At 42.3% G+C, this 27,082-nt stretch overlaps 1 protein-coding gene across 1 annotated transcript; it reads right to left on the bottom strand.

The window, feature by feature from the left end:
• Positions 1-17,648: 17,648 nt before the first annotated feature.
• Positions 17,649-22,118, bottom strand: LOC140911769 (uncharacterized). The gene is made up of 2 exons (XM_073345535.2): positions 21,068-22,118; positions 17,649-19,276 (listed from the first exon to the last, which is right to left on the bottom strand). Exons 1-2 carry the CDS (start codon positions 21,791-21,793, stop codon positions 19,019-19,021), a joined length of 984 nt encoding a protein of 327 aa, XP_073201636.1. The 5' UTR covers positions 21,794-22,118; the 3' UTR covers positions 17,649-19,018.
• Positions 22,119-27,082: the final 4,964 nt, after the last annotated feature.

Genomic DNA, 27,082 nt, shown 5'->3' with positions numbered 1-27,082 from the left:
AATAATGAACTTGTGTCTGGCTTGCCTTATGTACTTTTTAAAAAATTTTAGCTCCCCTTGTCTGCTTGACAGAAGTGGAGAGAGAATTGATGTTCACTGGCAATCTGTAGACACTGGCTCCTTCCTGCCTGTTTTTATTCTCCCTTCTTTGATGTACTTTGTAAACTAATTAAGCTTCACAACATCCTTGTGAGGTAAGCAAACATTCCCCTCATTTTACAGGTGTGGAAACCTGAGGTACAGACGTGTGAATGAGTTGCCCAAGGTATTGGGTAAGCACGGACCATCCCTCCTCCAAAAGTTGATAACTTTTTTTTTTATTAATTTGTATCCGACTGGTTCTTGAGAACACCATCTTACTGCTATTATCAGCACCAATATTTGCAAAATGCTGGGTGTCAAGTTTCCCCTCCTCTCAAATGTTCAAAATCTAAACTCGGTTCTCTATTTTGCAAGCAAGCGTTTATATTAATACGGGGCCAAACCAGAAAGCCAGCTGTGAACATTACGGCTTTTGAACACCTTAAAAATTGACATAGGCACAGACCTTTCAACCTTCTTTAGCAGGTGCAGACTTCTGTAACTTAAGCTATGTTCTGTAATTTTATTAAGTCAATGAAAAATAAAAACCCCACAACCAAAACTTAGGTTAATAGCTACTTATCTCTTATTAAGAAAGTTATGTCTTGTCCCTCCAACTGATGTGGAGTAAGGAAACATTAATTTGCAACTCCATTAGAACGCTAACGAGGTGGGGTGGTCTTTTGTTTTTTGTTGGTTGGTGGCAGCCTCAGGCCTGTGCCACAAGTATGGCTGCATTGTATTGGTCAGTTACAATGTAACTGGCTTAAATACTACAAGGCTATGGAGTTCTGCCCAGCACCAGATGAAACCTATGTAACTTGCAGTGCATGAAACAAGTTACATTAGTCCTACAAAGCACAGGAATTATGCTTCATGTTGTCAAGCGCCATCAACTGGCAGTTTAACTAGCAACTTCACACATGTAGACATAGAGCACCCTTGCAACAACAGCTCTTTGGGCCTGGTTTTATTAGCAAAATAGAGTAGCCACTCTTTTTAAAAGTTTCTCTGGCTTAGACAGATTCTACCAGGGTGAGACAGTCCCCTACAGGTAACAAAATAATAATTACTGCTAGAACCAGTGACCCTACGTGTCATCCCTCTAGTTCGAAAAACAACCTGATCCTGGAAACCCATCTGCTCTTTCCCCTAGATGTCTAATCCCACCTACCTCATTTTCAAGATGGACTCTAATGAGCCACACCTGCTGCACAATGAGTGATCATTCATTAATTTAGTCGTGCTCTCTGCAGGGTTCCAGACCCGCTAACAGGCTGTGGTAATGGGAGACTGTGCCACGGTCAGCAAAGCGTAATAGTCACTGGCAGCTCCACGAATAGCATTGCCGGTGGATTGCCTGCTTTTCACCGCTCTTCAGATATTGTCCCTGTTCGTCTGCTGTTTCTCCAGGGTGTGGCACCAACCCCGTTTACAGAACGCTTTTCTGTCAACCCCTTCCGAGCTGTCAGTTTTGCTCCCCGGGGTGCTTATTGCTTGCGTACATCTTAAGTCTGTTTGTGCTCATTTCATAGTCTGTGTATCTGATTAAAAATGGATTTTGGGGAAGGAGGGGTAGGGAGTAGAATCGAGCTTTCCACGTTTTATTTCAAAATGAGTCCTTGAAAACCCAAGTTTGACCTTGCGTACTGCCCTTGTCTGGGGAGGGAAACACTCAAGACGTGTGCAGATAATCAGACTTGGTTCCAGCTTCACAACAATACTCCAATGAAATGGTAAAGACCCAACACAAGTTCATGGTTCTCTGAAGCTCGTATGCAGATCCTCTCAACTGAAACACTCAGTTTTGTGCAGCAGAAGCGTTGATGCTTTGGCATCACAAACAGGTGCATGTCTTGCCTGTGAGTTAACCTGTGGCAGTTTTTATCTCCTGTGGGGGAGCTTGCCTTAGTGTTTCTAGGGCCCTGTTTTTAGTCTGTATGGCAGAACCCTAGATGAGGAAAAATACACTTAAAACCATAGTTGTACGGTTTTTTGGGATTGTGAAACCTTGACCCCCCTTTGAAGTCAGTGCCCAAGCTCCCATTGCCCTCAACAGGAGCAGGATTTCACCAAGTGTTTGCATTTATATCTATGCCATGATACACTTTGTGTAATCAAAACTTTGCATTATTGGGACCAGAGCTCTCCATCCACCACCTACCCTGCTGCAAGGTGCTGCTGTGCTTCTCTGCTCACTGCCCAGGAGATGGCTCCCCACCTTTCATCAGCTCCCTGTATGTCAGGGTGCAACAGGGTTTCCCATTCCCTTCCCCTCCTGATCCCATTGGCCAAGCAGGGGAAGTACTGTAGGGATCCCTGCTCCATTATCTGGGAGAAGTAGAAGGCTCCTCTCTCTCCTTCCCTTCCCCCTCCTTCCTCCATTATCTCTAGTGTTTCACACCGAAGGGAGATGGATCAGATCGGGACAATCGCTACTTGGCCTCCTTACTGCCTTGTTGTTATCCTCCATTTCTGACTGCATGCTTTATTTCTCTCTCTTTTTTCTTTTTAAAAGCATGTTTGATTCAAAACTTTTTAGAGCAGGGACTATAGCTCTTTGTACAGCCTCTAGGGTGTCACTGGAGACAAATATTGAATAGGCTAGAATCAAACTTCTTCAATGTTCTCAGTGCCTTGTGGGCTCGTCGCTTCCTTCTTTCCAGACTTTGTTTTCTTCTCCTCAAGAGATTTTTATCCCCTAACATTGCTCTGTCATTCTTTTCTTTAAAACAACCAAAACACTTAATTACAAACAAGCTAGGGAAATGATCTTGCTTCTTGGCCTGTGTGTTCAGATCCATCACTTTCTGCAGCATTTTGTACTGTCTATTTTGCCTTCCACATTCATTGGGGATACTAACTGTCTTAGCACAGAGGCCATAATAGCAAGAGGCACCTTAGATGTGTCCATCTATTCTTCTGATCTTCCAGAAGGGCATAAAAAAGAGCCCTTTGCATCTCATTTTGGAGGTAGAACAAGTAATACCATGAGTTTAGAAAAAGGAAGCCGAGGTTGGGGAAATGCTGAAAGATAACAATCCTCCAGGGCTGGGGATTTGGGACAGACAGAGTCTTGATTTAACCTACTCTAGAAATTGCTAGACAATTGTAGCCTAACCAAGGGCAGATGATGCAATGGGAGCATATTTTCAGCGTTCAAATTATGAGGTTGCTTATTCTGCATTGGTTGAGATCTGGGTTAGGCTGATTGCACTCCCAGAGTTTTAAATCAACCAGCAGACATTTGTGGCCTCGAGGTAAGAGATATAAACACTCGCCACTTACCAACTTGAAACAATTGCTCTGCCTGAAAGGATAGCCTCACGGAGAAGCAATGGTAAGCATTCTCTCTGCTTTTTCAGGAACACACAGACAAGCAATCACTCCGCTCCAAGTGCTAGGAGAGCTGCCCCTTCCTTTAACTCCCTTATGAGCATCCCACGCAGCAGGCGAATAGGCTAAGCTCCAGCTGTCAGAGAATTACGGCTCTTTTTTCCCCCCACAGCACAGCGGGAAGGCAATAAGTTTCCAAGCTGTTCTCAGTTGGGAAGGGAAGTGTTCTTTACTCTCACATGTGCAAACAACAGGATGAGGGAGAGCAATACAGCAGGGCAGCAGCCATATGTGCAGTCTGAAAGTACCTCCAGGCACGCACAGCCTTTTGAGGCTCAAGTGCTACATTAATAAGGACCTTAAATGAACCTAGATAGAAAGGGAGAGGAATATCCCTAGAGAGCAATGCTAATGTAGGGGGAAAGGGAGTCTTTAGCTGATCGTGGGGCCTGGCACTTCATGCGGTAGTTGAGGAATAAGAGGCAAGGGAAATCTTTCACTTCGACATCTGGGTCTGGGCAAATCAGCATTTCAACTGCTGTAATATTATTCCCAGGGGAACCTCACCAGCATAGCAAAGGGTAATTAGTGCCACCAGAAGCAAAACAGGTCGATCAGTAACGCTCATATGTGATAGTACAGATCTTTAGAGATGTCATGGCTATTTCTGCAAACTTTACCCATCTTTGGAAGGTATCTCACTCAATTCTTCCCCAAGGAAAACAAAGCAGAACTGGATCTGAAATACCCACTTTGACCTGGGGGGAGGGGGGAAAGAGGAAATGCTTTCCTGCATTGCTTCTCAAATATCTGACATAAAAATCAAACATCACACACACAAAACACACATAAATTCAGAAATACCCACTAGAAAAAGGAATAATGAAGGCTAGAAAATGCTGTAAATTTTAGTGGTTTTGAAAGGAAGCAATTGTTATATCAAAATCTGTCATAACTTCACGCTTTTCACATCCTAGAGAGATGAATTATGGCAGAGGAAAAAGGGAACTTTAACATGAAAAACCAAGGACAGTTAGGAGGTTATGTCCCCTTTTTCAAAGTGGAATTCTAGTCAGAAAAGTGACTCTGTTCAAATGACATTGTGGGCTCTAGATTTATATTTTTTCTCAATCGCTGTCCTAATAAATTTACTTCTTTCTATAAGTCAAAGAATGACTTGCTAGCTCTGCAAATTCTTCCAGAAAATTAAGCTGCATTCTCACCGTTAATAACACTACAAATCTGAAATATTCTGCTGTTGGAACCTAGCAAGCAATTTTGTTGCTACACAACCCAGAATTAAATCTGGCTTAACTCCCCAGTAACTGTATCTGTTATTCAGTAGTAACCTTTTGGTTTTGTCAGTGAAGTAGATATGACCTGAACAGAAAATATTTATCAACCTTATGATTATCAGGTTACTCTTACCTCCTTTTATCCTAATTATCGTGGGTGTAAAAATATAAAAATGTGTTGTGCAAGTTTAAAATCAAAGGCTAAAATGTCTGAAACTTAGTTTCAGGTTTTTAAATATAGAAACCACTCTAATTATGTTAGGTCTAGTTCTTTTGATCCTCTTTAATCTTTCAATAATAGGAATAAAGGGAAATTTGTCCTGACGTAAAACATACTTGCTTTTTCTTTTCTTAAAAGATGAAGTTTGTCATAACTAAATTTTTTGTAACAGTTAATCACAGAGTAGGTCTTCTATTTTTTGGGAAAACCCTTGTGTAAATCTTTGTGGAAACATAACACATGGGAATTTCTATCTCCAAATGAATCAGGGCTGTGCAATACACTACTTTGAAATGTTTCCACAAACTTAGATTCATAGAATATCAGGGTTGGAAGGGACCTCAGGAGGTCATCTAGTCCAACCCCCTGCTCAAAAGCAGGACTCGTACCCAATTAAATCATCCCAGCCAGGGCTTTGTCAAGCCTGACCTTAAAAATGTCTAAGGAAGGAGATTCCACCACCTCCCTAGGCAACGCATTTCAGTGTTTCACCACCCTCCTAGTGAAAAAGTTTTTCCTAATATCCAACCTGAACCTCCCCCACTGCAACTTGAAACCATTACTCCTTGTCCTGTCCTCATCCCTTTCTGTGCTCCCAAAACTTCCCATTTTCATAAAATTCTGCAGAAATAGTGACATGGTCACAAACAGGACAGATATGGATTTCCCAGCAAAATGCTCATTTTGTTTTTTAATTTTTATTATGAATATTTTGCACACCTCTGTTTTGGGTACTGGCTCTGCCAGATGTGTTAAGACGAAATCTGTTAAGACTCGTGGTTATAAAGCCAACTTCGAATGAAAAAAATCGTGCAGACTCAAACAGTCTTGCACAGGTCTAAACAACTGTTGTAAAATAGAGGTGAGTAAACAACTAACAAGGGACTTATTGCATGAATTTTTAGATACTTTCCTGTCCTTGCCACTCAAGAGAGTGTTTGAGGGGGGAAAAATCTGCAAGACTGTACAGATTTTCACTGAAATCAGACTTGTTTTGTGAAATGGAAACAGTGAAAACTTTACTCTGCATTTCCTGGATTTATTGCCAATAGCCCAGGCAGAACTAATTATTTGGGTTTCAATTGTGGAAAACATTCCTATTCAGGAAGGGGGCATTTGAAGGCAATAAGGTTGAAACATATGCTTAAAACTACACATGTGCTTAAGCACCCTCCCTTAGTAGGGATGCACATAAGCAGGTGCTGAAGTGCCTTACTGTGAATCAATGTCTCAGTCATGTAAAGTGGTCCATGGTATAGCTTATGTGAAAGACACTAAGGTTGAGAGTTTTCCCCATTGAAATTCCACTGTATTTATATGATTGCCCAATAAACTCCCAGCCCACTCCCACATGGGCGGCACAGGGGACTTGGCCATAGAATAGCTCACCTGGAAACTGTTTGCTGTTGGAGCCAATGGGAAAAAGTGCTGTGAAAATTGCACAAACCTGGAAGGAATTCACAAACTTCAGAGTTTGTGCAATGATACATCTGGATGCAAAATCTGATAGGTTGCAACTGCTGTCAGTAGGTTGAAAGACTGCTCATGAAACCGAGAGCTGTGCAGCAGGAGAGGACAACTGTAAAGGGACATGGAGCCTGACTGAGCCATTTGGATGCTTACCTGCATTTAAACCTATTCAGGGATTCCTCTGAGTTCGCTTCCTTTCCATACTATCTCTCCTGAACCGTCTCTGGTATTTCTATTCATTCACCCCCAAGGTGAATTCTTCCAGGAGAAGCCAGATAGTCTGTTCTCCGTACTTCTCCATGCCAATGACTGCCTGATTACATAATGCTGCTCTGTAGGAGGAGGAGTTTGCTTATCTAATAAATAGTAACCCAAATGTTTCCTTTTGTTTTTTTTTCTTAGATTCCAAGGCCAGAAGGGACCATTGTGATAACTTTTTCCATGGCTTCTGTTCCACAGGAGGTCAGAACTCCCCACACTGCCCACCCCCCCCCAGATAATTCCTAGAGCTTTAGAAAAACAGCCAGTCTAATTTAAAAATTCAGTGATGGATAGTCCACCACAACCATTAGTAAATTATTCTAATGGTTCATTACCCTGACTGTTAAACAATTTTGCCTTAGTTCCAGTCTGAATTTGTCTAGCTTCAACTTCCGGCTATTGGATTCTGTTAATCCATTCTCTGCTAGATGGATGAACCCATTAAATATGTATATCCCACATACTTACTTAAGACTGTAAGTGCTGTATGTTACCCCTTAACCTTTTCTTTGTTACACTGAATACACTCAAAGAGCTCAGTCACCATAAGGCATGTTTTCTAATCCTCTGATCGCTCTTCTGGGTCTTCTTGGAGCCCTCTCCAATTTATCAACATTCTTCTTGTTTGTGTGCACCAGAACTGGACCCAGTATTCCAGCTTTGGTTGCACCAGCACTGAATATAGAGATAAAATAGCCTCTCTACTCCTCCTTGAGATTCCCCTGTTTATGTATTGCAGGATTGCATTTGCTTTTTTGGCCACAACATTGCACTGGGAGCTAATGTTCAGCTCATTAACTACGGCCACTCTCAATTTTCTTTCCAGAGTCTTTGCTTCCCAGGATATAATTCCCCATCCTAGAAGCGTGGCCTACATTCCTTGTTCCTAGAGGGATACATTTACATTTAGCCTTGAGTCCTGTATCAGGACTTTTATCTTGCTCCTTTATCTTGCCTGGGATCACTGTCAGGCTGAAAAGCGTATAATCACCCAGATCATCCCTTTTACGCTTTTTAAAAATTGGCACAACATTCGCTTTCTTTCAGTCTTCTGGAATTTCCTCCGTGCGCCAATACTTATTGAAAATCAACACTGATGGTCCAGCAAGCTCTTCAGCCAGCTCTTATACAAGGTTCTAATGTAATAGAAAAATGACACACATCTACAAAGAGGTAATATACAAAATATTGTATTTTGTAGAGCAAAACATGAATCTCTAGGATTGGAGTTATGAATAAGTAATGCTGTTGACTGCTATAGAAATTACTGCTGTATTACAAGAAGGCCAGTGATCTGCGTTGCCTTTCTGAAGAGGTTGAATGGTACTGTATTTCCACTGTATAGTGCCAAGCGGAATTTGGGTATCTTTAGCATCCTTGATTTTATCTTAACCATGTTGTTTCCTTTTACTGGGTTTTTTTTAATCATGAGAGCTTCCATCCGAGTCAGAATTCTAAAGCTTTCCCTCAACTTCAGACAATGATCCTTACTTTTAATATAAACTTAAAATGGGATTTCCATACTATAGCAAACCTGAAACGACAGAACCCTAAAACAATAGCAAGAGGATCTTTGCCAGTAACTTTCCGTTGCTGACAAACTAATCTATGCCCCGGCTCTCTCTTCTCTCTCCTCCTGCCCTCTTCTTTTGAAGAAGGAACATTATGTTAAGCATCTAGATTCAGGCACCTAAAAGCACTGATCATCCAGCAGCTCCTATTGGCCTTGAGTGTTAGTAAATTGACTTCAGCGGGTACTCTTGGATACTGAGCTCTTGAAAATCTGGCTGTTCAAGAACTTTGTTTAGTTCTGTTTGTGAACAACAGAACTCCCATATAGTGTTAGTTTCAAGCTCAAAACACTGTCTTAGTCTCTAACGTGCCACAAGTACTTCTTTTCTTTTTACGGATATAGACTAACACAGCTGCTACTCTGAAACCTGTCTTCTTAAAGACATTACTTTTGCTTGTGACTTTCCTGTAACCTCATTCACCATTCATCGGTGTATATTTGACATCATTCATATTTCACTGCGACAAGCTCTCTAAATTCTAATACAAAATACTTCTTTAAAATGTCCTTTTGTGTGATGGTTATCGAGTTTAGGCATCATCATCATTAAGTTACTGTAACTTAATTCATAATAATGAATAATACATACCTTTTTTTTTTTGTAAATGACAATGAAATATGTAGTCTTTTTCCAGGCATTGATATTTTTTTAGGCACAATATATCTTTTGATGCATGCCACCTTTCTGTTCTTATTTATTTTCTGTAGAAATCAGTTCTACATGGCATGCTTGCATTTAACAACTTCCTGCTCACTCAGCTGTCTTGCATAGAAGGAATTGTATCCTACACTTTCATTTTAAGTCTTTCCCCAAACCAAAGTTTGGGAAGATATGCTTTCAAGGGCTTCCCTTCAAAGCTGGTCAACAGAGCCAAAATAATACCAGAATGAACATAGCCAGCTCCCATGAGATGAGGTGTTCCCATTGTCAGAAGAATGGGTTGCTGGCTATGGGGAAAGCATTGTGATCAATTGCAGTGGTTCTCATCCCATTTCTCCCCTCCCCCCACCGCCTCCTTACCAAGACCCCATGTTGCAAAAGAATTTTGGGACACACATCCAATCCATCCTCTACTGACACCAGTGTTGAGAACCCAGGATCTAGTGGCTTGAGCAGTGGACTGGGGACCAGGTACCCTTGCAAATCTAAACATATTCCTAGCATTGATTCAGCAAAGTCCTTAAGTACATACCTTAAAGTTAGACACACTTAAGTTTGTGGATGAAGTTCCTGCAGTTTATCCTTGCCTTTTTATGTTTTACCTGTATGTTGGTATATCTATTCTTTTGTATTGAGGTAGCACCCAAAAGTTCCATGCTGGGCTGGGGCTGCATTGTGCTGGCTGCTGTAAAAATGTATAGAAAGTAAGAGCCCAGACCTCAGAGCTTATAATCAAAGACCCCAATTCTGCAAGGTGCTGCATGTGAATAGACTTCCACATACATTGCTCCTGGGGCTCTGAGCAGGCATAGGGGGCTGCCTGCACAGAGGATATTACAGGATCAAGACTTTAATTTCAAAGGGTTACAGTGACCTCAGGAAGGAAACAAGTTGATAACATTATTCAGAGTATCTGTCAGAAAGGGAGGCCAGTGGTCTCTTTGTGTGTCTAGAATCACTAATTTAGAGAATCTCTGGTTTCGTGCCCTTCTAAAAAAGGCTTCAAGTGTCATGGTTTGAAGAAGTATTTCATTTGGAATGGGGTTACTGAATATGCTTTGAACCTAAAAAGTCTAGCTGAGTGAATCTGATTCTTTTCTATAAACTCTTCTATTGTGGGTCTTGTATTTACTCTGGGATATATAAAGTGCTACACAATACATCTCTTCATAAATCTAACCGTTCTTGACTTCAGACAAAAGTCCAAACTTCTCTTAGCCTAAGTGATTTATGAAATTCCAGTCTGTAAATGTGAGATCCTCTGTGTGTGTGTGATGGACACCCAGTCACAAGACTGGAAAGGATTAAGATGGCCAAACAGGCCAATTAACTCCATGGGCTGCACTTGGGAGGGGGAGCCAGGGCACAGGGAATTGCTTGAAAGTAGACTCAGCTGGGCAGGAACAGAAGGGGCCTATAAAACCAAGAAGCTAGTGGAAGACTAGGGTTGCTGGGAATGGCTGGTACACCCAGAGAAAGGAGGGGAACCAGGGTTTGTAGGAAGGAGTCCAGGGAAGTGGCAACAAGGGCTATGGGAAAGCAGACCATAGTTGCAGGTATAGGATCCCTGGACTGGAACCAGGAGTAGTGGGTGGGCCTGGGTTCCCTTACTGGCTACTGTGGAAGTAGCACCATCGTGTAGTGCTGGAGAAGACTGCCTGAGATGGTTTGCATGGAAGGACTTTTGGTAACCCATGGAAGGGGAAAGCCATGTAGTGACCCAGCCAGAGGTCTGAATCATGAAGAGGCGGCTTCTGTTCCTTGGGTGAGAGGGGCTGCAGGATGAGACAGGTCTGGAGACGATCCCACCAGAGGAGGGGGCGATACCTGGCAGAGCTAATCCACCAGATGGCCAGGAGGAGGTACCACCAGCAATGAGTGCACATGATGACAGTCCCATAACCTCCAAGTTTATGAAAGCAGAGGAAGAAGCAAGGTTTCCATATTTTGTTCTCTTATGAAATTTAAATTAATTTTAATTTCTAAATTAAATATAAAGGATCTCATTGCTTTCCACCTTTCTGCTTGTATTTATGTAACTATAATATAAAAATGCAGGGGGGAAATTCTGATCTCCGGTGCAAGTGCAGGACAAGGGAAGTTGCATGAAGACATCTGAGGACTAGAGGCTGGACTCTTAGTTTGTTGATCTTCTAACAACAGAATTGTGAGGTGAGCTTTAGATGGAATTCTCCAAATATGCAAACTGGATATTAGTAACTTTAAAAAAACACACATGGATATGTGGCTTTTACTTACTAGTGTTAGACGTTTCACCTGAGTCTACTGTAAAAATTTAGGGTGAAGGAGAAAATTTTAAATTCACTTTTGTGTGTATTCAGTTCTGCTATCAAAACACACAGATGCTGTTTCCCCTGGGTAGTTGGTCAATTTCTCCAGTTGTTTGCATGGCCCTTTGATACAGTAAGAGGGAAAGAAAACAATTTTTAAAAAGTGGAAAATGTGACTGTAAAACCCCAGAAATTGGAAAATTCAGAGGTAGGTGGAATAACTGAAACTGCTTCATTTTAATTGACTAGTTTTCAAGTTAATGGTGCGCAGTAAGGACTTCCTGACTCTTCCCATTCTCCCCCTGACCCCAGGTATTGGTTTGTCATTTATCCAAGGTTTATAAGATTATTCCCCCATATGTGCAGTGCTACTTGGTGATATCTAGTCCTCTTGATTCTTCCATTTTTGTAGTATTAATATCTTACCTGAGTAGTTAGCTCTCGAGAATTGCTCTTCAGTGCAATTAATGATAGTGAATACTGAAACTTTTTAAGACAGTGGGCCAGATCCTTAGTTGCTGTCAATCAGCAATTGAGGATCTGACCCGTATGGTTCAGCATTCATCAGCATTAATTGTGCATAAGGACAAATACGAGCTGAAATACTTTTTAAATGGAGCTACACTGATGAGCATCAGCTAAGGATCTGATCTAATATATTTCTAGATCTCTTGACTGACCAACCTGATCTGATCTACTAATGGGGGACCTTTTATAGCAGGTATATTACATTTATGGTCACTGTGTCACAGTCCCAATATTTGTCCATTGTCCTTTTATTTCAGCTGTTTCATGATAAACTGTGTCCAGTGTGTTAATGTATTTTTTGTTTTTGGTAGAGTTAATAAAACATCTGCTCACTTTTCTCTGTCTTTATTCATTCAACAATTTAGGTCTTTGGTGTATACTTCCCTTGTATTATCCATTGGTCATTCTGTTGCTTAGAGGAGTAAAGTACAAACTGAGGAAGTTAATTTGTAGCTATTGTATTCAGAGTGCCTAGCAGCTGGCTATTGGCTACAGGGCCAAGGGTGTGCAAAGTGGATGTAAAACACTAGCATTCTGACTTGGCAGCATTTTACACCCATGTTGCACTACCTTTGCGCTGGTAAAAGTGGCTTCACAAAACTCAGCATGGTAGAGAATCTGGCCTCTGGTTTGCAATATCACTTCTTATATAAACTGGTCCTCTTAGCTGTAGTTATTAACAAATGCCTACGGGTGTTTAAAAAGCCCCACCTTTGTTAATGTGCAGTAAGGCTGAAAATTTGTCCTGCATTTTCCCCCACCACCCTTCACAAATACTTTATTAATGCTGAAAAGTTAAGCACTAATGGTCAGGAAACTTTTTCAGTTAAGGTTCTCAGGTTACATACAGAAGTTCACAATAGACTTAGGGTTGGTCTGTGCTTAACTTTTATGTTGACACAGCGACATCAGTCATGGGTGTGAAAAATCCAAAGTGAAAGACCTGCTTAAGTGCCCTTCCTGAACAGATGCGCCTTTGTGAGTCTGGGACCTTAGCTTGTAAGAGACGACAAGTTCATAGCTCTCGGTCGTATTGCTGCTTCCTATAAACATATGTAATTATGTAAGTGTCTTATTAATAATTTAATTATTCCATTAGTTTTTATGTTAAGGTATAAATAGCACTAACTGAGTTAAAGTTTGCATAATTTCAGTCTAAAATGCAACGTTCAGGCTTAACGTGGTAATGGCTTATAAAATGTGGTGTCTGTAATGGTTCTAGGCTGATATATCTCACAAGGTAGTGTACAGATGTGCGCGCCCCCTCCCCCACCAACTTATGCAAACATTCCATTCCCGAAAGCCTTGCATAACTCGAATTTTGCCTAAGTCCGAAACGTATACCCGTACGTTACGCAAAAATTTCCACAACTCGAAAATCCTATTTCTGGCCTATGGAACTTTTTCCGTAAGTGTGAATTTCTGTAAGTTGGGTCTTGCGTAACCCAGGGAGCATCTGTATAGAAGATATACAGCTACAAGAATAAGTGTAATAGTTTATCCCACGACTCCATACTCAGGAAGTAGGAGGGTTCTGTCGGAGGGAGTGGGTAGGGGTACGAGGCAGGTTCGTCATAGGCATCTATCTAATGTCAAATACAACAACGGGAGCGGTAGCTATGTTAAGTCTGTTCTGAGATGGAAGTGCTGATGATAGTGGGTCTAAGAATGAGGAGGTAATACCGTTCCCTTTTGAGGTGGTGGGAGGTAGCTTTGCCAGGAACACCCAAAATAATCCTGAACTTCAAATGCAGTGTAGCCACCGAAGTGTATGGACATAGGAGCATAGGCACCCAGTTTTGAAAGTCGTGGCCTTGAAATTCAGATTTGGTTTTGGATCCAGAAGTTCAGATGCTTATGGGACATCTTTATTTGAAATAGACAGACTTTTTATTCTGTCAAACTTTCCTGGAAACCTTGCTAGACTTCCAAGAGGAATTGTATTCTATCTTAGCATTTCCAGTTTCAATCCTGATTAGAAATGGAAAGTGAAAAGAGAGCCAAAAACAATTCAGAATCATAAGATATTAGATTCAGGTTGGTTGTAGAGATGGATCAGTGAGTTTTTATTTTTCCATATCTATCTCTACATGATACCCTGCTATCTCTCCCTTCAAACTTTTCTAGTTTCGTTTTTAATTCCATGTTTTGCTGCCTAAAGATATCTTTCTCCATTTGGGTGTCTCCATTGACCTGAATTATGTTCTCACTTAACTCACAAGTCTGCAAGCAGGTGAGTATTATTCACTCTGACAATCCTTCCTAGAAATGATTGTCTGACACAGCTGGATGAGGTGAAACAAAGCATTGCCTCTAAATATGTGTTAATGCATATATATGATCATTTAAATACCTGAATGAAGAAATAAAATATGAAACAGCCAGGGCAGTACAAATGAAAGGCATTTACTTCCAGCTTACAAAGCTATTAGCAATAAATGATGTGAATTTTGCAATAGAGAAGTGACATTTACAGGAGAGGGTTACTTTCAAACAACTTACCAATGGCTCAAACAACATTCTGCACTCTCACTAGAACATAGGTAATGGACAGATACTAAACTGCTTATCTCTCTTCCTCTTGACTTTTAACTCCTATAGAAAGCCAATATTTTTTTCTATTAATTTTCCCCTAGTATGTCATACCCATGGTATGACAGTTCCTGTTATCTGTTGAAATTTTAGTGGTACCTGCCATTTCTACTGCTTATAGCTGTCCAGAGTTGACACTGGCCCATCAAAGCATTTAATTAAACTTACATTTTTATACTGTAACTGTTAAATCAAGATTTACAGTAAAAAGAAAAATTGCTGTATAAATAACAATGTAGAATTGGTGCTTTCAGTTCCTCCAAGTGCTTCTGTTTCCTTGACTGCATATGAATGAAAACAATTGTATTACTCCGGGTCAGTGATGACAGAACCCAGAGGAGCAGTGGTTCTGATATAAGGCCAGTTCTTGATTAAAAAGTCCCCACTGTATCTGTCTTACAGAATGAAAGATAATAGAAATTATTTTAGCATAAGAGGAGTGATTAAAAATGAAAGTTAGCCACCAAAAGTGTCTCACCAACAATCTAATTTTTTCATATGCTCTGAAAACTAAAAACACACTTCCATTTTTATGCTATGATGTCTGAGCGTGGAGCTTGGAAATGATTAGTTGACCAAATGTGACCAGTATTACGTGTATAAAACCACAGAGGGGGGAGAGGCCTTACTTGTAAGTAGCTATAACATATCAGGTAAGTTTGGACTGTGGGGGTTTTTATTTTTGTTTTGGTCCTTTTGCCCTGCTCTGTGCTGAGTAACATAATTTATTCTGCCTGCTTTATTTGGTGTCACTACTTCAAGGAAATATGTCCAAGCTAGTTAATTTTTCAAGTGTGCTGCCCCCCCCCCCCAAAGAAAGTGAGTAGATGCCATGTAAAAGCTAATTTTGCTGCATATTGACTTTCCTAGAGGAAGTGATTTTATTCCACCCACATATAACATATGCTTGTCCTCTCAGACCTTGTCTTCATTAGAAGAAAAGACATTTTTCGGCACATGGTAAATACCTAGTGCTGGCGTTTATCTTAACCAGTCGACAAGCTGTAGTGTTAGTGTCTGCAAAAAAATATAGAATTTTTTCTCCTCCTAGTGTAGACATTGTGGTATTCAGTAATTGCTCTGGGCCCAGGGTGTCTGACAGAGATCTTCTTCAGCGATGCAGTTCCCCAACTGCCTTGATATAACTCAACATGAGCTTCTGAAACAACCCTTCACCAGACTTCCTGGAAAGCTTAACCGCTTAAAGTACTGTCCCTCAGACATGTCCTAAGAGCGGTTATTGGCCAAGTACAGACCAGTTCCAGTTAAGCATGGAACAGAGGAATTCCAGGAATGTAGTTTCCAAAGGGAATCTAGGAATTGTTGGCTGCTTCTAGGCCTCCCGGGAAAGAGTTCTAGGGTATATAAGAAGAAGCTTTATCTCGGGAGAGGCCAGACCTGGTGTAGAGCTCTCGACCCAGAAGAGTTCAGAACAGGCTGTGGGAGAAGGGAGGATCTAGAAGGATTGGGGGAGGGTGAAACAAGTGAAAGAAGCGTTGGGGAATGCAGTACAGATGTGGGCTTAAGGTCCAATGTTGTCACTTCATCTTTGTTTAGGGATACAGGTGGGCATTTTGAGAGAGGGAAGACCCTTCTCTCCCCTATACCCCGGGTAAAAGGACTTCTCAGTCTGGGGTGTGCTGTAGGAATGTGTCTTTTGTTTTGGCTCCATTGTTTGTTCCTGGGAGAGGAGGAATTATGGTTTGGCCAGTGGGCTAAACCCCATCTACACAAAAGCAAGGGGAAACTGAGAGACGTTAGATGGGGAAACTGAGCATGTGGTGACCGTGGATTCTATGAGTAAATCACTTGTGCAAAATTGGGTCCCAAAGCAGAACTTGCATAACGATGTGAGTTATAGAGGTTACATGAAGCATGTAAGTTGCAGATATAGCCTTAAGTGCAAGTTGAAAACTATCAGCTTTTATCATGACCCAGTATACTCCCTTAAATTTCCCCACTCTGAGGAATTGAGAGCACACTGCAGTGTGTCACTATCTATAGTCCCATGTAATAGTCTCTTTGATACTCATCCAACATACCACATGCAAACAAAGTTCTAAATACCAACTGGAAAGTGAACTTTATCAGTCAATAATGCCAATGTAATACTGGATTAAAACTGGCTAATAGGTCTCAAAATGTAGTTGTAATTGAGTGGATGTTTCCAGTGGATTCTTGCAGTGATTAGTGCATGGCCCTATGCAATTTAATATTTTTATCAGTGACTTGGAGGAAAACATAAAATCATCCCTGATAAAGTTTAGAGATGACCAGTCCAATTTGTGTCAATGACAAAGAAGACAGGTCACGGATTCAGAATGATCTGGGTCACTGGGTGCAAGCAAACAATATACATTTTAATACAGCTAAATGTAAGTGCATACATCTAAGAACAAAGAATGTAGGCCATACTTACAGGACGAGGGGTTATATCTTGGGAAGCAGTGACTCTGGAAAAGATTTGGTGATGGATAATGAGCTGAACGTTAACTCCTAGTGTGACACTTAGGCCAAAAGAGCTAAAGCTATTCTGGGATGCATACCCAGGGAATCTCAAGTAGGAACAGAGAGGTTATTTTACATTTGGCACTGTTGCAACTGCAGCTAGAGTACTGTGTCTAGTTCTGGTGCCCACAATTCAAGGAGGCTGCTGATAAATTGGAGAGGGTTCCAAAAAGTCACAAGGATGTTTAAAGAATGAAAACATGTCTTTATAGTGATAGAGCTCTTTGTTAACCTGCTATTTGAGTCCGTTTAGCTTACGGGGTGACTTAATTACAGTCTATAAGTATCTACATGCAGAACAAATATTTAATAATTGGCTCTTCAGTGTAGCAGAGAAAAGTGTAACACAATACAATGGCTGGAAGTTAAAGCTAGACAAACTCAGACTGGAAATAAGGTGTACATTTTTTAACGGTGAGAGTAGTTAACCATTGCAACAATTTACCAAAGGTTCTGGTGGACTGTCCATCACTGGCAATTTTTAAATCAAGTTAGGATGTTTTCCTAAAGATATTCTCTAATAATTATTTGGGGAAAGTTCTCTGGCCTGTGTTCTACAGGAGGTCAGACTAGATGATCACAATGGTCCCTTCTGGCCTTAGATTCCCAAAGTCCATGGAAATAAGGTATTAGACAATGCCAGTGGCTATATACACACACATTTAGTTTAGTGATAGGCAAGTAGCTTCTTATTTGGGTTCTGATATTCATGCTGAAGGGTTGCACTGTTTGGAAGCTATTCAGACCCCAAGACTGAATATCAATTAACCTGTCCCACCTTACATAGGTCCATCAGGAACCTTTTCCACAAAGATCCCATTTTCCCCAACAGGCTCATCAGGATAACCGACTCTATTGATGACTGTTAGGCAGGGCTGAATCTGTGCCAGTCGTAGCCCATGTGCTATTTGTCAGCAGCAGATCAAGTGGATGAAGGAATAGCTGTGATCTGAATACTACACCTCTGCCATATAGTGTGAATAACTCCGCTATCCATAAAGTGTAGGCTGCTTAAGCTTTTCTCCTCCATGACAAATATGAGAATGTGTTGCGGTTCAGTGATCAGACAGAACACAGCTTTATGCAAGCAAACAGGCTGGTCAGCGGAGATGGGCTGTTCTGCCCCCCCTGCCTTCCACCTTCTCCTTTTATTATATTTCTCCCCCTAAGCATTACACACTGCTACACAAAGGAATGTATGACGTTGATTCATATGCTTAGTTACCATCCTCTATCTACTACAATCCTGGTTCTCAGGCCTTGAGCCCAGGCTAAAGAAACCTCCCACAGTTGCTGTCCAAACAATCAAGTTCTCAGGGTTCATATCTAGCCCTTGTCCTTGGATAGAGCAATGTGTGCATTGCTTCTAGGAAACAGTCAGGGTGTGCCCCGCCTGCTTCCAGGTGGAATAGCTAGACATTAACCCTTCATCTCCCCTTTTTTGTTTATTGAAGTTGGCCATCTCATGGTAGCCGCCAATTTGTTTTGACATGCTATTTAACTCCCAGACAGACAAGGACATAACCTGGGGAGCTTTCCAGGGCAAAATTTCACAAAGTCTTAACAAGGAAGGAATACATTGTACACAGCAACAACAAAAAATAAGCCCAATGATTACAAACACAAAATAACCAAAAACTTAACATCTGCAATATAATCATCTAAAAGGGGTACACTTCTTTTACTACAATTGTAACCAGCAAAAGGCAATATAAGTATCATTCTACTAAGACAGCAAAGGGTGCCATCACTTAAATTTGCAGGAATATAATTAAAGGTGCATGAACCACAAGTAAAAACCCATCCTGATGGTAGGATGATATGGCCATAATTATATGAAACATTAACAGCATGGGAACAATTTAAAAGGGATTGAGAAATTTTTTGACAGCCCAATGGCACTTTTGTACTAGTGCAGTTAACTACACGCGCACAGGTGACATTGTGAGCCCCGGCCGGGTACGGTGTGTGAAGGGATATAGCCGTGCGAGGCAGAATATAGTTGGCCGGGTCCCAATTAGCCATGCTAGAGTACTGGGAGGAAAGATTAGCATAAGCAGAGAACAGTGTCTTATTCTCCTTCGGGCTTGTAACGGGGGAGGCGCTTCCGAGCCAACCCCTACAGGAAATAGCAGGCACAAAAGGCACACAATCATCACAGAATTAGCAGTGATTTGGGCGAGAATCGCCACAAAAAAAGTCTTAGGAGTTTCTGGCTGCTGAATCTGCTGCCAGTTTTCGTTGAGCCGTGGCGACCAATGCTTTTACTGCTCCCCATGTCACGGGCTGGCTTGGGACGTTACGCCTCCTCCGTTTCCGTCCCGCCGTTGTCGACTCGGGGGGCAACGCGGTCTCCTCCAAGGTCAGCTGAAACTCTGGTATGGGATTCGACAGCCCCTGGTGCCATGCCATGTTGTTTAAGTGCTGGTCGCACGCACCGGGCTGGAACCCACAACGGTCCTGCAGGGAGAGACACAGCAGCATATCCCCGACCCCAAGTGATTAGAGGTGCTGGGCCCAGCCACTGTGGATCGGGCAGCTGACGGTAAAAGACACGCGGTCTTTCCAGTACCTCAGATTTGTGAAAATGCCGATCCGCAGGGGTCTGCTGATCTGCATTCAGTGTTAAATTATTTAAAGTAAACAAGAGAATATACATCTGTTGTTGAATGTCTCCTAAGGTTCGGAGACGCAGCTCCCCTTGTTTTAATTGTTTATCTAGCAAGGTTTTGAGTGTGCGATTGGCACGTTCAACAATGGCTTGGCCCGTGGAATTATAAGGGATTCCGTGTTTAAGACGGACGTCCCAGCGGGCACAAAAGGTGGAGAGGGCTGCAGAGCAGTAGGCTGGGGCATTATCTGTTTTAATTTGGCAAGGGCGACCCATAACAGAAAAGCAGGCCAGCAAATGGTGAATAACTTTGTTAGTGGCTTCCCCACGTTGTGGGGTTGCCCAAAGGAAGCCTGAATAAGTATCAACGGAAACATGTAAAAATGAATAGGGGCGGAATTGTGGTACATGAGTAACATCCATTTGCCACAGCTGATTTGCTGCGGTACCTCGGGGGTTAACGGCATAAGAAAAAGTAGGAGCAGCAGCAGCACAGTGGGGGCAGGAACGAACAATGGAACGTGCATGATCAGCAGGAATGTGAAACTGCCGGGCCAAAACAGAGGCAGACTGATGAAAAAAGGCATGGCTTTCAATGGGGTCAGAAAAAAGGGAATTTACCTGACCACGCAACGCGCGATCGGCGCATGCATTGCCCTCAGTGAGTGGCCCAGGCAGAGGGGTATGACTGCGAATATGAGCAACAAAGTAAGGGAAATGACGAGTGGCAAGAAGACGCTGTAAAGACAAAAACAGGCGAAGGAGATCTGCATCAACCTGAGGGGTAATGAGGGCAAGGGGTAAATAAGCAATTACCTAATAAACATAATGGGTATCCACAATTAAATTAAAGGGACAATCAGCAAAAAGTTGAAAGGCCAAAATAACAGCAGCCAATTCTGAACGCTGTGAGACGGCGAGTGAGACAACGTAGATCCAAAGCCTCCTCCGCCCCGAGTTCGATCCTCGGCAGCTGGCACCTGATAGGGGACTAAAATCAATTGTGCAATTGACCGTCCACGCAGGAGTGACTGTGGAAGATGAGTCCACACCTGAACCTTAATAATGCCAGTGTAATCAGCATCAATGACCCCTGGAATGACAAAAAAGCCCTGTTTCCCAGCATGTGAGCGAGGGAGAACAAGACCTACAAAGCCGGCAGGGAGAGGTCCCATCACCTGTGTAGGTATGGCACAGACCTCCCCTGGCAGCTGAAAGTCAGTGTCCTCCTGCAATCTGTTGGTAAAATCCAAAAAGGACTCTAAGGCACCCTGACGGATACTGACAAAGCTTTTGGTAGGCTTGTCTGAATCCGGGACCTTCTTGAAGGCATGCTGGGCACAGGTGGAAATAATGGGGAAGACGGCCTGAGGGAGTTGAGACTGCATCCCAATAGTAGCAAACTGGCCCTCCCCTGCCAAATGCTCATAAATGATACCTTGCTCTCTATATACCTGGGCTTGGCGTTCTGCCATCTGCCGATACTCACTAAGCCAAATAACATACTGACTGGGTGACAACATCATGCGCAGCAGCGTTTTCCAATCCTCAGGGATTAGGGAGTACCCAGCACCCATCCCTTCAATGAGACCACGCACAAAGGTGCTAGTCAGGCCAAATTCACGAATTGCTTTCTTTACCTCTCTAACCACCGAGTATGGCAGAGTGGTCCAGGTGCCCACGGGGTTGCCCTGGTCATCATTCTGCCAGGTCACCGGGCAAACGGAGACCAGATCAGCCAGCTCCTCTGCTGTAAGATCTGATCGAGCTTTCGCTGCGTGAACCATTTGTTGCACCAGCGAAAGCTTCTGAGCAGATGCAGATGACTCTCCGGGGGGCCCCATGGGGGGAGGGTGATCACACACCGGCTCCGGTGGGGAAGGCCAGGGAGGCGGTGGTAATAGAGGCACTGGGGGCGAAGCAGGGGGAGGGATGGCTGCAGGAGCGGACGGGGGTGGCAGGATCGGCAGCTCCTCTGTTGGGGCTGGAGAGGGCCTTTCCGAGGCGACCTGCTGTGTCGCATCGCCAGGAGGGGGGATGGCTGCAGGGGCGGACGGGGGCGGCGAGAGCACCAGCCTCGCGAGGGAGGGTCTGTCCGAGGCGACACGCTGTACCACGTCGCGGCAGAGGTGCCAGGCATGTAAAGCCTGCACGGGTGCCCGAGGCTCTTTGTGCAATGTCTGGCCCAATCGCTCCCAGTCCGCTAGCTTAAGGCTTCCAGCTTCAGGATACCACGGGCACTTGGCACGCACCTCCTGTAGCAGGAGAGTGAGTTCTCGAGCCGGGCAGTCATGCTGAGCCTTACGCAGCAAATACTGCAGCTCATTACGGTGTTGCACTTGCAAAGCAGAGAGGGAGCTTCCCATACTTACCACAATGAAAAATACTCACCGGGATCCACGAAGTGGATGAGTGACGCGTCTGAAACCCTTGCCGGGCGAGGTGAGTGCTGAGGGCCCCACGTTTGGGCGCCAGTTGTTGCGGTTCAGTGATCAGACAGAACACAGCTTTATGCAAGCAAACAGGCTGGTCAGCGGAGATGGGCTGTTCTGCCCCCCCTGCCTTCCACCTTCTCCTTTTATTATATTTCTCCCCCTAAGCATTACACACTGCTACACAAAGGAATGTATGACGTTGATTCATATGCTTAGTTACCATCCTCTATCTACTACAATCCTGGTTCTCAGGCCTTGAGCCCAGGCTAAAGAAACCTCCCACAGTTGCTGTCCAAACAATCAAGTTCTCAGGGTTCATATCTAGCCCTTGTCCTTGGATAGAGCAATGTGTGCATTGCTTCTAGGAAACAGTCAGGGTGTGCCCTGCCTGCTTCCAGGTGGAATAGCTAGACATTAACCCTTCAAGAATGAAATATTGAAAACACTCTCAGTGAAGTCATAGCTAACTGGAAGAAAAATATGTTCTTAAAAAAAAAAATCTACAGGTCCTGTGTAGTTGTTTAGCGCTGGGAAGAGAAAGATGTATCCACGTCAGTGAGGATTTTGATATTTTTGAAACTTGATTTCATTCCTATTTGGATCAAAACTTCAAAATTCTCCATGAAAAGCAGTGGACGTCTGACTCCAGAGACGTTCACCACCCAGGCTGCCCCAGAGTCATAGACCCTAGAAACTCTGGGATTCTTGACTGTGAGGGAGTCCACCTTGTGGGCTGCCCTTGAACTGTAAAATCTAGGTTGCTAAGGTTCCAGGAACCCAGGCTGCTGGTGAGCTGGGCAGGTGAGTTGGTGGAAACTAGGTCAAGGTCCATGGGGGTTCTACTGGTGCTTCATTTTAAATGGAAATGTCTCTGGAATATTTAGATTTTTAGCGAATTGGCAAATTCCAATGAAAAAATACAGTAGAATGCTGATTATCCGGCTCTCCATATTAACCGAACAACCAGTGCGTGCACAGGATCATTACAAAGTATTAAAACATAGCCTCCTTCTTTATTTACAGTATACATGAAGTATTTCTTCTAGTAAAGAGTACAGTACCAGTTTTTAAAAATGCAGAAATGATAAACTCAGGCAACACAAAAATAGTAAAGGATTGCTGCTGTTGCAACTTAAAAGGATCACTTTTATTTTTAAAAACTGGTACTCTTTACTAGAAGTAATGGTTCTTGTGCCCTGTAAATAAAGAAGGGGGCTATGTGTTAGTGTTTTTCCGGGAGGGGTCAGCTAGTTTAAAAGCAACTCTGCATCTTAAAATAACAGACAGAAAACTCTTTGCCTGATTATCTGATCTGGCTGGGTCCCAGTTAGATGGGAGAAATGGGGCTGTGCTGTACTTCACAGAAATTTTTTCAGCCAGGTCTAGTTTTCATTTTTTTTATTCAGCTAACCTTAGAAGGTCCAGGAGATCTTAATTATCTCACATTGCATGGGAAAGGTATTTTTAAAACACAATGTAGTCACAAGACCCACTTTTCATGTGATATCCTGGCATTTCCACTATTGTTCTCAACCAGAACCAGGAAGTGCAGATGCGATGGTTGTTGTCTTGGCCAACACATCAGGGACTGAACAGTGAACATCCAGAGCTGAAAGTGTGAGCTACAGCTTGAGTTAGAGTCAAGGCTACCAAGCCAGGGTTGTATCCATCATATTACTCTAACAGTAAAACACACTAACCCAATGGGTACCATGGATGTCTCTGAAAATGAGGGGGTGAGAGGGTAGGGAGACAAAGAAAGCTAACCACTGTAACTGAACAAAAAACTTTTCAGTTTGAGATCTGAGTCCCTTGGATCTCTCAACCAGCTTGCTAATTGGGTAAAGGAAGGTTTCCGGAATAGTGTATCTGTAAACTGTAACTTTAGAATACATTAAGCCCCTAAAGCAAAGAATATGTGCTGCTTTTTAATGGAATGTTTAAACGTTGAAAGCAAACAGAAACCCCTAGTATTAGTTTAATTGAAAATCAGAGTTTTGGCATACACAGGTTTGACTGGTATACCCATGAGCTTACCATGGGTATTACAACATCCCGTATTTAAATTATCATTTGAGCTAACCGAGAGACACCCATTTATGAATCAGTCTGCCTCTGGGTTCTGACCCAGATTTGTTGATAGCTCTTTTAAATTTCTTCTTGTTCACACTAATTCTCCCAGCCAGAAATGTCTAGTGCAGAAGACACTTAAGTTTTAAGAAATGCATTGTGAAGGTTGCCCTCTCCTTCAGGATATGTCTTTATTAGGCTGGGCAATGTTATTTCCCATAAAAGTAGCAATTTTTATGTTCTCTTCTTGGAAACACATCTTTGATAGCAGTTCAGTAAAAATCATTATTACTGAGACCAATAAACCTAAAAGAGTAAAGATCCGAGTTCAGATGTTCCCACTTCCCTGTTGCCTCTTGCACTCTCTCTTAAGTAATCAATTGGAAAGACATGGTATGGCTAGGTTCTCGAAAGCATTTATAACTTTTTATTTAAAAACACCCAAGTCCTAGTCATTTAAAATAAAACAGATTTAATAAAGGAGAATAACGTATGTATTTTCACTGAGGAACTGGAAGAGTGCATGCTTCCTTGGAGATTTGGGACCTATTTCTGTTCTTACTTACACTGTACAACCTTAATTGAATAATGGGGAGTGGACAGATTTTGGTCCTGTGGGATCTGAGTCCACTCTGATACTTTAGTTGCGCTATTTACAACATTGTAATTGGACCAGATGTTCTGTTGGGGTGAATGAACTTTGTCCATTTACACTAGCCGAGTATCTAAATAATGTGGATCTGAAGATCTTCTGTCAAGGCAGTCTTTTGATAGAAAACTTGGTATTTGGCGAAATGAAATTCTTGCAAAAAGAGTGTCTGAGGAAAATTTCAACTTGATCACTGCAGTTTTGTTTAAAACCTTTTTTACTATCTCAGGTACTTTCTCCCCTCTCTAGCCATTCAACATGGCAGAAGGCTAAATCACTGTGATTACTTTGATTGGTCCTTCAGCCCTCATATAGATTGCGCCAATCACAACAGATTTTCCATTCTGCTCCTGTCCTGGCCTTCGTTCTCCATGTGTGTCCATGCCTTTTCAGAATAAAATCTTCCAATTTCTTTGGAGGTCAGCTGAGTGGTTGTTTCAGTTCCCGTGGGTACCACTCGGTGACGGCTGCAGTCCATCGATTGTCAGTGAGCTTAGCTATATGCCCGGCCCACTGCATTTTATTATACCTGTTTTCAACAATGACATCCTGCACTCCACTTTGCTGTCTGATCACTTCACTGGGGACTCGGTCATGGATGGAAATCCCCAGACCTCAAAGCGGCGCAGCAGTGACCCTGGCTTGTCTGACAACAATGATTGCGGAGTGTATTCTCCAGTAGGTCCTACCATGCTATTAAGATGTCAGTCTGCCAACCCAGGGAGGGAACCGTTGTCCTTCTTGAAGTTTGGTTCTAGCTAAGTTGAGGAGGTAAATGTGCCACTGACGGCATAGCCAGAAGGTGGTTGAACAAATGGCTAAAACAACACAAATAAAGTTAAATAAAGGCCAAAAATCTAACTCTCTTTTTTGTTTTTTCTACGGAAAAGTTAAAATTTTCCCCTAAAAGTCTACCCTTTCCTGACCACCTTGAGCTCTGATTTCATTAAAAATAGGGTGATCACCAAAATAGATTTAGGGCTAGACCCAGGTAAAATGACTATCCTCACTTGCAGAACTCATGGGTTTTGTGGCCAGGTGACACTTCCCATTTGATTGGGGGTGGGTGAATGTGTTTTGATTCCAAGTTTACTACAAAAAGTAGTTTGTACAGACAAACAAATGCCTTCCATGTTGGGTTTGGAGGGGAAAAAGTTGCCAAAATGGTGGTCTTATCCAAAGATAAAAGAGATAAAATCATCTTCAGTACTAGCCATAGAAAAGCCATGTGCATTGGCAGAAATGGTGAAATTCTGCGTGAATAGAACTTGCAAATTGTGACCCTGTACAATATCTATGAAGTGGAAAAAGGTAGCTTTTTACATAGCTATACTAAAGTCTCTACCAGTATTTGACTCTTCTATTGCCTGTTCAAGTATATTTGAGTACTGTGTTACAATTAGAGCAGGCCAAATAATATTCATAGAACTCATTATATACCTAATGTTGCCATTTAGTAGCAAATAACTTAACTTTCAAATATCTGCCTCCCTCTCTTCCCCGCTTGTATTTGACTGGGAGGCTGCCTCCTCAAGGGAAAATGGCTTCACTTAAGAAATAAGACTGCATGATATATAGTATGGCAGGCTTGTTGTTTTGTGGTTTGCCATCACTTGTATTTGTTTAAATCTGGTTAGATGATTACAAAAAAAACCAAAACCCATGTAGTCTGGATGTGTGTGGGAGGTGTGCACATACAGCTAGATTCCCATTGAGCTTTGTCTGCTTCTGCTCATTGATGATCTGCTCCCATAATATGAATCTTTTTTTTTATTTTCATGGTTTTTTTTGTTTTGTTTTTTGTTTTTTTAGATTCCCTCTCCTACAAGAACAATGACCTCTCTACTAGACACATTTACAGGGTCGGATTCTGGTCTCTTGACTATTCAACAAATCTTACTCCACGAGCAGTCCTGTTGAAATCAGAAGGACTCCGTGTAGAGGTGGATACTGCTCAGCATGAGCAGATTATTGGAATCAGGCACATAAATTGCAGTTTTTTAATTATTTTTTTTTGTTTTGTTTTTTTTATTATGTAGCTAATAGAACCCAACCCAAGGCTCACAAATGCTTCATGTACTCCCCTGAGTACCTGCTTTTTGACTGCACTTATCTGCACATTGTGATCTTGTGTCATCTAGTGTCTTTCTGCTAAATCTTGTAAGTATCAGGATAATGTCTTTCTAATTTTCTCTTCCCCCTGCTTACCTTGTACTTTTACAGTTAAACTACACCAGACGGTTCAACTGACACTTCTCCTTTGTATCCTGATAGCTCGTAGTTCAGACATATTTGATAGGGCTGGTTAGAAAACTTTTCCCATGAAAATACATTCAATTTTTTCCTGTCTCTTTTTGTCATGTTCATTCTGAGGGGCTTTTTTGATCTCTTAGTGGCCATTTTTTGTGTTATGTACTTGAATATTTCCCCTTAAATTCCTTATTTCCACCATGAGACCCTTAGTAAGAACATGAGTATTACAACTTGTCCAAATTCCAGCT

The sequence above is a fragment of the Lepidochelys kempii genome, chromosome 5 (genome assembly GCF_965140285.1).
Source record: "Lepidochelys kempii isolate rLepKem1 chromosome 5, rLepKem1.hap1, whole genome shotgun sequence".
In the NCBI taxonomy this organism is placed as follows: Eukaryota; Metazoa; Chordata; order Testudines; family Cheloniidae; genus Lepidochelys; species Lepidochelys kempii.
Note: the sequence above shows the minus strand (reverse complement) of the source record. Positions and strands in the feature narration are given on the sequence as shown.

Excerpts from the sequence above, each read along its gene's own strand:
- LOC140911769 (XM_073345535.2), bottom strand. The coding sequence starts at position 21,793 with ATGGGAAGCTCCCTCTCTGCTTTGCAAGTGCAACACCGTAATGAGCTG. Across the intron at positions 19,277-21,067 it reads CATACTCGGTGGTTAGAGAG|GACCGTTGTGGGTTCCAGCC; the intron begins GTAAAGAAAGCA and ends CTCTCCCTGCAG.